Source organism: Rhynchophorus ferrugineus, unplaced genomic scaffold (assembly GCF_030347505.1).
Source record: "Rhynchophorus ferrugineus isolate W39M unplaced genomic scaffold, kcgeb_rfMv2 rfM9, whole genome shotgun sequence".
Classification (NCBI taxonomy): Eukaryota; Metazoa; Arthropoda; class Insecta; order Coleoptera; family Curculionidae; genus Rhynchophorus; species Rhynchophorus ferrugineus.
In genome coordinates this window covers 11917549-11929282 of record NW_027472588.1, presented here as the reverse complement: position 1 = coordinate 11929282, position 11734 = coordinate 11917549, and the positions used below count along the sequence as shown (strand labels likewise).

Genomic DNA, 11734 nt, shown 5'->3' with positions numbered 1-11734 from the left:
AAGTCACGTTAATGTTACACTTTAGTGTTACTTTGAATTTACAAAAAAGGAATAGAATAATCAAAAAATATATATCGTATTTTAATATCTGTAAATTAACAATAACATAATTGGTATACTTCTATTTCATCTATATCAAAAGGGAATTTACAATTCATGTATTTTTTATTTTAATTTTATATATTTCATTTAATTGTAAGGAGAAATAGCATAATATTCTCATATATTTTTACTGTATTTTATCATAGAACATATAAAATAATAATTTATTTATCGTTAAACAAGATTATTTTAAAATTATTATTCTTTGAAACTTTAGTAAAAGAAGTTTTAACATTCAAAGGGCTTGAAAATATATTGAGGAACTTCAAGCCAATCAAAAAGAGACCTAATGGTTGCCGAGAGAAACATAGTGAAAAGTATTCATTCAATTATTATTTTATTATATTATATAAGTCACATAGGGCACATGATGCATTCCTGATAACTAGAGAGACATCAAAATTATTAATTAGGTAATATGAGAACAGTCAACTCCTGGAAATTGAAGAAGATTTCAAGAAAAAGAACATCAACAACATTAATTGCTAAATTATACTAGAAAAATTCCTACAGCGTTCAAATCCTGTTAATATACCGCTAGGTTGGCGCAGTGATAAAAGTGACAGGACGGTCCACCTACTGTTGAGATAGTGATTGGTCACTCGCCAGTGGGTAGGCTTAATGCCAAGGACCGTGGTTAACCGATAAAGAGATAACCCCTCATTGGTTAAAGGAGGTAGACTACAATGTATCTCAATCAGTATTCTGTATTTAAAATGTATTTTTTTAATATGACAATTCAATATAACCTATCTGAAAAAAATACAATGGGGCACTATCGATACTATTTAAATTCGATAGTCTGCCTTTCCATACAAAGTTATTAAACATTTTTTAAAATCACTGTAATTTATTACTATATCAATATGATAATACCAAATTCATACAACATTAGTCAATATTGTGAAATAATACTAGAAGTTTTTAATGAATAATATTTATTTCATTATAAATTTATTATCGTTATCGAGATATTCAACTTCGATAGTATTGTTATTCCCTTTATATCGTAATTACGTCCCGTACTTATTATGTTCAAGTTAATAATATTAATTTATTTTAAATATTATTTTGTTTATTAAGTGTTTTAAAAGAGAAAGATATCTTAACATTTGTAATCATGGGTGTACCAAAGTTTTTTAGATTTATTAGTGAACGATATCCTTGTTTGAGTGAAGTTGTTAAAGATTACCAGGTGCTTAGTATTTATCAAGCTGTAAATGACTTTGTTTCGTATTTTATATTCTATAATTTGTAGATTCCTGAATTTGATAACATGTATTTGGATATGAATGGTATTATTCATATTTGTTCTCATCCAGATGATAATAATCCTCATTTTCGAATCACAGAAGAGAAAATTTTTAAAGATATCTTTCACTATTTGGAAGTGTTGTTTCGTATGATAAGACCAAGAAAGTTGTTTTTTATGGCTATTGACGGTGTAGCTCCTAGGGCTAAGATGAATCAACAAAGAGGTCGTAGATTTAGATCTGCAAAAGATGCTGAAAAAATGGAAAGGGAAGCATTAAAAAAAGGGGAAGCTTTACCCACAGAAGCAAGATTTGATTCAAATTGCATCACTCCTGGTACAATTTTTATGGCACGTTTACATAGCCAGTTAAAATATTTTGTGACAGATAAAGTTTCAAATGATCCTTTATGGAGAGATGTTACTGTTATTTTGTCCGGTCATGAGGTAATTTGAGTAAATATAATTTAAATTGGAATAAATGACGTATACTTCTTAAGACTCCTGGTGAAGGTGAACATAAAATCATGGACTATATAAGGTATTTAAAAGCCCAACCTGGCTATGATCCAAATACGAGGCATTGTTTATATGGACTTGATGCTGATCTTATTATGTTAGGCTTATGTACCCATGAACCACATTTCAGTTTACTTAGAGAGGAGGTTTTACAATTGTCCTTTTACATTTTGTATCTGTAAATGCATGTATATTTGATTGTAGATTAAATATGGTAAAAAGTCCTCAAAGAGGGATTCAGTACCTGAAGAAATAACGTTTTTCCTGTTACATTTATCATTAATGAGGGAATATATTGAATTGGAATTTCAACCTGTAAAAGATAAATTGGTGAACTTTAAATTTGATTTAGAGAATATCATTGATGATTGGGTAATTAATATTCTATAAAATTCACATAAAATGTAAAGGTGGAGTTTTAGGTACTTATGGGTTTCTTGGTTGGAAATGATTTCATACCTCACCTACCTAATTTACATATTGCTAATGGCGCGTTGCCAACTTTATACAAAGCTTACATGGAAGTTTTGCCCACCTTGGATGGTAAAAGTTTAATTTATATTGTTTTATTTGAAAATAATCCATACTGTTAATTAGGCTACATCAATGAGGCTGGAACACTTAATTTAGTTAGGTTTGAAAAATTTATGCAAACACTTGCAAACATTGATTTAGAGAACTTTGAAGAAATTAGAGATGACTTATTGTATATGGAGGCCAAAACTGGTAGAAAACAAAATGCTTTTTCTAAAGTTTCGGTACAGAATATTAATTCTGTAAGAATTATTTTCATTATGACAGTAAATCTTTTTAGAGTGGCAAGGAATTAGAGCCTTGGTCACATGATGAGGTAGATGAAGCATTTGAATGTCTGGAATTGGAACCAAACAAACCACAAATGGATTCTGGCTTAGCTGCTTTAATACAGAAAACTAATGATATGGTATATTAACTATTTTTCTTGAGAATTGTTATTAAAGATAAATGTTTATAGTGTTTGGAGGACTCAGATGATCAGGCTGATGATGAATCGGATGATATTGCTTTCGAAAATTTTAAAAAAGAATATTATAAAAACAAATTGGAATATGCTAAAGTAACACCGTGAGTTTCCAGATATTAAAAAAAAATGTATTTCCCTAAATAAAAACAAAAAACGTATATATTTTTAGAGAAGTTTTGAGAGACCAAGCTGAAGGATATGTTAAAGCTATACAATGGAATCTGAATTATTACTATAACGGTGTCTGTTCCTGGTCGTGGTATTATCCTCATCACTATGCCCCGTATATTTCCGACATTAAGGGTTTTTCAAATTTAAATATTGAATTTGACTTGGGAGCCCCTTTTAAACCATATGAACAGGTATGTTTGCATAAAGTAATATTGAACATATGGTAAATCTTAATTTTTAGCTTTTAGCAGTTTTACCACCTGCTAGCCAAAATCTTTTACCCACTGTGTACCATAGTTTAATGACAAGTGATGAATCACCATTGAAAAAGTTCTACCCAGATAATTTCCTAACAGATCTCAATGGGAAAAGACAGGAGTGGGAAGCAGTAGTTTTGCTTCCTTTCTTAGATGAGGTACACCTCAATTTGAAATGAATATGAAAGGGATACTAATGTAAATGTATATTTTTCCTTGTAGGAAATACTGTTAAAGGCTATGAGAAGCTGTAATGAAAAATTAACACCTGAAGAAAAAGACAGAAATACCCATGGTCCAATGTATTTATTTTCTTATACGAATGATGATTTAGGGCGCTTGGAAGCACCAGATTATTTTCCTGTTGTTAGACATAACCACGCAAAAATCGTAACTATGTCTCTCCAGGACATAAGGATTCCCAAAGAAAAACTAATAAAGGGCATCTATCCCGGTGCAGTATTTGATATATTCTATCCAGGGTTTCCAACTATGAAACATTTGCAATATGTAGTGAGTGACAATTGTGCAACAATTTTTATTACAAACACAAACACGTTTGAATTTAAGGGTAACCTGGAAAAGGCAAAAATTAGAGTTTTTAACCAAGCAAGCCGTTATGAGAGTATGATATTAAATATAATTTCAAAAGAAGATAAGGACACGCCACCCTTACATTTGTTAGGTACTACAGTATTTGTATCTTGGCCCCATTTAGTGGAAGCACGGTAAATATATATTTTATTTTATTCCATATTTTAAGATCAAACTCATGTAAATGTGTTTGGATGATCACTTGGTTATTTTTTGGTAACTTTGATTTGAGTTTTCTTTATTAATTGCAATATTGATGTTCCTTTGTTTTAATTGTTTAAATACTCAAGTCCTCAAAAAATAAAATGTCAAATTAGAAACGTTAACTAACGAAGATTATTTTATAATAATCTAATGTTATCTTAAATATCTAGAATTGGAATTTTGATTTTAGTACTTTTAAGTGGATTTTTTCTATATTTTATATATTTACAATTTTAAGAAATCTAACTTTGAATCTAATAATAATCTAATAAGACGAAATATTTTTTTGTGTCGTGTTTCTATGGCTTTCATTTGGGTTCATTTTAATTTTATCCACGTGAGATAGAAATATTTTTTATGTGGGCCGTTATCACAGAATTTTAATGAAATTATAAATACTGATCAAATGGCGGTTCTCTATTTTGTCACTGATTTTAGAGTAGTGGCAATTTCAACTAAAGAGAGGAAGTATCATTGGAAACCTAATGCCGAGATATATTCTGATTGTACTATAGAACTTTATGAAAATGATAAATGTTTTGCTACAGATGGAAGTGGTATCATTGAAAGGTACTAACGGTACGATATTTGAGTAGTGGTTTACCTTATATATTTTTTTAGATATAAAGATCATTTAGGTATTAAGGTTGGAAAGGTTAGGGTGCTCTGTCACGTACAAAAGATGATTGGGCGTAAATACGTATTTAGTAAAAACGGTCGTTTAACATTAGAAAAACAATTCGCTGAATTTGAGTCGGTATATCCTCTACAAACTATCGTTTCGGATATTGCAGCATATGATGAACATCAGTCAGTATTTCGTGATGTTCTTGATGTCTTTCAGGCAGGCGCTGTGTGTTTTACATTATGCAATCCATACTATGGCTCTAAAGGAACTGTGAGCTTAATTTTACAAATGTTCATATACTGGGTGTTACAAATATTGATTTATAGGTACTGGATAGTAAAGAAGCTATAAAAAGCGGTAGGATCAAAATATCGGTTTCTACTAGTTCAGAGCCAGATTTTACTGAAATTAGAAAACTTCATATACGTGTTAATAACAGCTATCGTCCCATAAATGTGGTGGCTAGTCAGTTGGGTATGTATCGGTTCACCAAGAATGCAATAAACTGTACCAATTTGATAAAATCAAATAATATTCCGACAATATGTTCTATAAATTGGTTAATTTTCTCGTTACTGCGATTTTTCATGAGTATACTTTGAAACTTTACTAGGTATGAAACTTATTGTTATATTTGCAGGAATGGGCTCTTTTCTCCTTTCGAGAATCACCGGCAGTGTATATGTGTCGGTGCCCGACGGCGAAGGAGGCTGGAAAAATGTGAATGTCGGATTGGATTTAAAGTTTACGAAAAAGAACTATGAAGTTCCTGGTTACACGAGAAAGGTGAATAATACCTGGTACTATTCAGATAAGTGCACAGAGTTGGTAAAAAGGTACTCTGAAGATTTTCCAGCGATATTCCAATATTTCAGTCATAACGAAAACGCATTTTCATCAGCTGAGGAAATATTTGGTGACAATTGGTAGATTATATGATTATAAGGTTTTTTTCTATCGAGCATTTTTAATATAACAATTCCAGGGAAACTAAACTTAAAGAGTTAAAAGATTGGTTGAAGAGTTTGCCATCCTATAGCATGGAAAAACGTTTTTGTGGCAGTGTATATACGGACCCAGCTATTGTGAAGGAAGTCGAATCTACAGTGGACAATTATCTGGAAAAGGTTGAACCAAAAAAAATTACGATGCAAGTTAAACCAATCTTTCTGTATAAGGTACGGGGACCATGTCGTATTGAAATAAGTTTAATTACATTTTATTTTTAGCCAGAATTGATTCGCGGAAATTTATTACCCGATGATAAAATGGACGTAGAATTGTTTGACAGAGTGGTTAATATTCGCAATGGTTATACGGTGCCTTTCGGCTTAAAAGGCACAGTTATCTTTAAGTCCGAATTTATTTCGACAGCAAACGACTCGGAAACCATGTACGACATCGTTTTCGACGAACCGTTTGACGGCGGTTTGAGTTTGAGTTATTGCTCACCAGGAAGGGGTTACAGATTGCCCAAAACCGCATTCATAAATATAAGTTATGGAACTAGGTTGTTGGAGAAGAAAATGGGCAAACAAGGTAGAGTTGATGTTTATGTCAGGGGTCTTGAAAAAAGAAAGCCGTTTATCTATCTATAGAATATTTATAATATAGTCTAATAAAACAGCCAGTGCACGTCATCAAAATTTATGACGTCAGTAACACATTATCTTAGAGTTTTGGTTTACGTTTGTCGGCTAGTAACCTCTAATTGTCATCACTAATGTTTTGAAAGTTTTGTAGACATTTAACAACAGTGTCGACCGGTACTAATACGAATCGTATTTTAGTCTGATTCAGTTACACGTTCCCACGTATCAGATAGTGTCCCGTCTCTTCTTAACTAGGGTAAACCGAGAAGGAAAAACCCGCTCCGAATTTAAAACGAATTTTATATTTTCACAACCTGTATTTGGAAATATATTTGACATCGTCTAAAACGTGCATTGGCTATTTTATTAGAAGGGCTGTATATAATGCGATAGTGCAAATTTTCGGAAATTATTTCTTAAAAACAATGTTACAACCCATATGATCACTTTGGACTATTGAATGAGCTTTTGTTTTTTGGCATTTCTGATACATTTAAACTAGCATTAGCGGTTCCGCTTCCTTAAATATGAAAACCGCTCAATCGCCTGCGTTGGCTTTATAAGTCTCAGACCAGTCTCCTGGAACTTTAATTCTTGCACCAAATGAATTTTGTAGAGCTATGTACATTTATAGCACTTGCGCCTTTTCCAAATAAAAGGGTCGAATCTTGCCAAATAGACCCATTAATATTCTCCAGTTAGTTTTCTACCCTTCTTAATGAACTTGGTCATACAGATTTTATTTGTTCCAGTGTTGTATCGCCTTTAGACCTTCTGAACCATTTTCAAGTAAGACAAAATAACCGTTTTTTAAGCTCACCGTTTTTGTTTAAAAAAACTCTTCTGCAGCTAAATAAATGTAAACTTTCTTTTGTGATATCTCGAACGTTTGAGGAAGTGCCTTCTATAACTTTATCTTATTACAGATAACTTAATGATGTTCAAACAACGAAATGACTGGAATAATCCTGATAAACCGAATTTCTTCAACCAAACAAAACCGAACAATTTATCTACACAAGGCTCGGCCTTTGCCAGTTTCAACCAATTAGCTGTCACATCTCAGGAAATAGCCTATGAAAAGAACCAACAGTCATGCAAACCTTCCAGTCCGAAAAAATCCAAGAACAAGCAAAAGTTCAATGATGTTTACTTCCCTAAGGAAGTTAACAATGACAGTGCAGAAATGAAGAGATGTTTGGTACAAATCAGATTGTTAAAATAATACAATTTAACTTAGGATGTTTTTCTTTTAGGGAAAAAAACCTACCGAATATGATGATATTTTGTATGAAAAGTTCCTTTTGAATTTGAAAACTAAATCACCAAAAAAGAAGAAAAACCAGTCTTTAGAAATCAACGCGAAACGAAATGGGTTAGAAAGTAATGTTAGTGTAGTGGATGCTTCCTCCAATGTACCTTTCGAAATGCTAGCGGTAATATTCTTTTTCTACATTATCGTTAAACGGGTGCTTTTTGTCATGTTTAACCGGGCTTTAATATTATAATTGCTTTACAATCACGTTATATGTTACTAGACTTATTAAATTTTCATTTTAAGAACAACTCTGGAAATAAAGGTGTTACTGTGGATCCAGATTTCTTTAATAATCTTTTGAGAATTAACTCACCACAAAAAGAGAAAAATGAATCTTTCAAACTTAAGGATCAACGTAATGAACCACAGAGGAATGTCAGTGTAAAGGATACCTCTTCTACTGTATCCTTTGAAATGTTAGCGGTAAGTTTTATTATTTCTCTATATTGTTATGCTAAATGCGTATTCTCGTAGCTAATCCTTGTTTAAAATATCACGACGATTTATTTTTCCAAACATATTTACGTCATTTGTAATAGAATGTAGAATTTCTTTAGTTTTTAGAAATTTGTAGAATTAACGCTATGCATTGTTGATATGGGATTGAGCCCTTTTTTGGAACGTGTCATGGTTATTGATGAAATAGAGATAATAGATCATGGACAGGAGAGGGATCCCTCACAAGCATTTGCTTATGCAGTTCTAAAAAAAGATTATTTTCTACACTTCTCCCGTATTACTGATCCCAAATACATGAACTTCTGACATGAACATCAGTATTTTGGTTTTCTCTTTATATATTCTCAAGCCATATATTCCTAGAATCAGATTTTGTGCTGAAAATTAATTCTAGGAATATTTAGTGAGATATTCATATATGAACATTATTGGTTATTGAACACCTTCAAATTGTCATTATTTTAAAAAGGAAAAATATATTTTTATATATCTAATAATTATCAATGAAAGTAAGAATTTTCCATATGATTTCCAATGTATCTATGAAAGTTCAGTATCCCCTGTTAGTAAATAGATTTTGTTAGCTTGATCATAGTAAACATTTACATACATTACATTACAAACATTTTTAGGAAATATCAGAGAAAGCACTGCCAAGTGTTAAACTATCAACTTATTATCAGTCAAATAATTTGGGTATGCCAAGGTATCAGTACTTGGAAAGAGACAACGTATTTACTGCGCAAATCAGTTTACCAAACAAGGAGCTTATTATCGGACAGCCTGCTAAAACAAAAGCGGACGCTACTGAGAATGTTGCGACCATGGTGTTGAAACAGTTAATTGAGAAGGTATTTTTAAATTATGCATTTTTCTTGCGATTCGGAGTTTAACAAAATACATTAATAATCAATATTTTTATGTTAGTCTTCAGCCAAGCAACCGTTACCTCATGAACAAAGTCAAATTCTACCGGAACCACCGAAAACATGGATGCAGCCGCTGAAGAGTGTAGCATCTTCAACACTCGTAAAAGTTGAACAGCGGAAGGATCAAGCCTTGAAAACTGCCTTGAACTATCCCTTCGTACCCACTCAAGTGATTAAACGACAAACCTCCAAAAATACCAGTGATCAAACACCAGAAGTACCTTTGTCTACTTATAATGATGTAAGCCATTCTATAACAAATCAAGAGAATGTATCCGAAGTTGATAAAGCGACTCAAAATAGCGTAAGTTCTCTGTTATCTTCAAATAATTTGTTTTCTTCATTTAGATATTATTACAGGGACAATCTCACAAGCGTAATAAGAAGCATAGATCCAGACGATCTAGAATTGCTGCTAATTTTCCTTCACCATAAAAAAATTAATACCCAGTAATTGTATATGTCATTAATTGAACTTCATGAATTTTTAAATAAAACGTAATTTTTATTCTAAGTATTTTATATCCAGCAGATTCTGTTTCGGATATTTTTTCTAATCCACAGCTTTTTATGTTTCGGATATTTTTTCTAATCCACAGCTTTTTATTGATAGAGCAGATGATCGCTTACAAAAAAACAAATGTTGGCTTTTTATTAAAAAAGTCCAAATGTTTTTAGTAATTAAACCTAAAAAATTATTTGTGTCAGTAATTAATCTTGTCAGATGTTCATTATTTTAATTAGTATTGGTAGGTTCATTTTTAAGTTAGTGCCAGTTAATTTTGTTACTCAACTAGTGAATGGCTTTAATGAATATCATATGCAAAACAAATTTTATACTTAACATTGATTAGTTTTCAAGTTTCATCCAACCAATGATTAAGACAAACACAAGTCTGCTGTCTATGCGAGTACATTTTTACTGCCAATGGGAATAAGTTGTAAACTCCAATATTTTTTCTAAATGAGTGTCTATATTCATATATTTCCTCTCACAATTAAATATTCATTCATCAAAACTGAATAGTAGTTTGTACTTAAATAGTTCGGTAATAATTGATTTTTATTTGTTTCCTAATTTCAGAACTACAATTGCCAACTTGATTGCCTATTATTGGATCAGTTTTGGTAAATTTAAATACATTTTTGTATAACAATACTTTTGTTTTACACAATTTTTTGTCATTGAACTTTTTCTTTTCTGGCTGTTTTTCACTTCATCGGCTATATGAAGGTCTTAAAATATAGATAATTTGTTTAGTTTTGTGATGAAAATCACAGGTGCAATGTTTGCCTTTCGTTTGAAGTATTGTTTTATAATTTAAAAAAATAATTTTTAAATTTCCGAAAATCTCAAAATTTGAGGTTCGTCAGTCAGTTCAGAGAAGTTTACGAGACTGGAAAACGATGGAAATCGAATCCACTTTTATTCACAAAATTTAGAAAACGCTCAATTTTATTTTTATATTCTCATTCTCTACATTTGATCCCTTCATTTATTTTGTCTCCCTCCTTTTATAAAATTAGGAATTGTTACGAAATATATAATTATTTTTCCACAATATATTACTTTAATCTGTAGCCAACTTCTGATTTCCTTTACTGACAGGCTAATTTTTTGAACAAGTAAAACAAGTAGGGTTCACAGCGATTTCATTAATCACAGATTGGTTGGGCGCAAGCGCATTTCTATTTAGCCTCATAAAATTAACGTTCATAAAAGTTTCTGACAGCGGGACGAACAATAAAAATAAGGGACAGTTGACGTATTTAGCATTTTTAGTTGTTGTGATGGTATATTAGTTTGAGATGTCGGAAAAATAAATATAGTATTCTCTCTTAGACTAAAAATACGTATTTGTAAAGAATGGTTGTAAATAATATTGATAAATTAATAGAAGACCTGGAACGTCAAGAATTAGAGGTATCATTGGATAATTTAGTTTGTTCATTGAAGACTTTCAGAACAATTTTTTAGGCACCAACTGGAATTGCAAGTCCCCAAGTATATTCTCAATTATTAGCAATTTATCTTTATCAAAATGATTTGTGAGAGCAGTTTAATACCAGCCAATATATATCTCATATATACATTTTCAGATGCAATGCAAAATTTTTATGGAAAAGAATACCTCTTACGGTTAAAAATACGAATCCAGAATTAGGTGAAATATGGAAAGTAGGACAACATTTGTGGAAGAGTGATTTTACTGCTACTTATGCATCTTTAAATGGTTTTAATTGGTCGGAAACTGTTTCAGAAATTATGAGAAATGTTCAAGGTTTTATTTAGTTCTATAATATTTAAGTATAATTTCAATATAATCTTTTTAGATGTAGTGAGGCAAAGAGCTGTTGATTTGATTTCTCAGGCTTATTCATCTATAACATTAGATACAGTCGCATCTATGACTGGTTTATCGGTAGATGTATGTGCAGCTGCATGTCTAGAAAGAGGTTGGCGAGTAGAACCTGACACTAAGATGGTATATCCTGTCAGGAAAGTATCAGAGCCTGTTGTGCAGCCTAGTAGTGAGGATCAGTTGTATAAATTAACAGACTTTGTATCATTTCTTGAAAATTAATTTTAAGTTTTCTTATAAGATATAAAATTGTGTAATAAAATTATTTAATAATTTTGGAGAATCATTGTTTTTATTTAAATTTAAGTGTCTTAGTTCTAAATATAGTTTAAACCCATATATG

The 11734-nt window shown here is 31.2% G+C and overlaps 2 protein-coding genes and 1 long non-coding RNA gene across 3 annotated transcripts; 2 read left to right on the top strand and 1 right to left on the bottom strand.

Moving 5' to 3' along the window:
- Positions 1-422: 422 nt before the first annotated feature.
- Positions 423-707, bottom strand: LOC143202266 (uncharacterized). The gene is made up of 2 exons (XR_013007107.1): positions 599-707; positions 423-537 (listed from the first exon to the last, which is right to left on the bottom strand). It is a non-coding gene; the product is annotated as an uncharacterized LOC143202266 (long non-coding RNA).
- A 386-nt stretch (positions 708-1093) lies between these two features.
- pcm (5'-3' exoribonuclease pacman) lies at positions 1094-9536 on the top strand. The gene is made up of 24 exons (XM_076413600.1): positions 1094-1297; positions 1361-1801; positions 1855-2019; positions 2078-2245; positions 2296-2416; positions 2471-2631; positions 2688-2816; positions 2868-2977; positions 3046-3238; positions 3289-3462; positions 3527-3817; positions 3875-4032; positions 4541-4672; positions 4724-5000; positions 5057-5204; positions 5371-5656; positions 5716-5908; positions 5960-6269; positions 7249-7523; positions 7579-7758; positions 7884-8063; positions 8732-8950; positions 9027-9332; positions 9389-9536. The coding sequence occupies exons 1-24, from the start codon at positions 1223-1225 to the stop codon at positions 9461-9463; spliced, it is 4767 nt and encodes a 1588-aa protein (XP_076269715.1). The 5' UTR covers positions 1094-1222; the 3' UTR covers positions 9464-9536.
- Positions 9537-10690: 1154 nt separating this feature from the next.
- Positions 10691-11674, top strand: CSN8 (COP9 signalosome subunit 8). The gene is made up of 4 exons (XM_076413623.1): positions 10691-10952; positions 11007-11077; positions 11129-11310; positions 11363-11674. Exons 1-4 carry the CDS (start codon positions 10896-10898, stop codon positions 11611-11613), a joined length of 561 nt encoding a protein of 186 aa, XP_076269738.1. The 5' UTR covers positions 10691-10895; the 3' UTR covers positions 11614-11674.
- The last annotated feature ends 60 nt before the right edge of the window (positions 11675-11734 follow it).

Bases quoted from the DNA above. Each gene is read 5' to 3' on its own strand.
- pcm (XM_076413600.1), top strand. From the start codon at position 1,223: ATGGGTGTACCAAAGTTTTTTAGATTTATTAGTGAACGATATCCTTGT. The intron at 2,978-3,045 runs GTGAGTTTCCAG...ATATATTTTTAG, and splicing joins GAATATGCTAAAGTAACACC to AGAAGTTTTGAGAGACCAAG. The intron at 8,064-8,731 runs GTAAGTTTTATT...AAACATTTTTAG, and splicing joins TATCCTTTGAAATGTTAGCG to GAAATATCAGAGAAAGCACT.
- CSN8 (XM_076413623.1), top strand. From the start codon at position 10,896: ATGGTTGTAAATAATATTGATAAATTAATAGAAGACCTGGAACGTCAA. The intron at 11,078-11,128 runs GTGAGAGCAGTT...ATACATTTTCAG, and splicing joins TATCTTTATCAAAATGATTT to ATGCAATGCAAAATTTTTAT. The intron at 11,311-11,362 runs GTTTTATTTAGT...TAATCTTTTTAG, and splicing joins AATTATGAGAAATGTTCAAG to ATGTAGTGAGGCAAAGAGCT.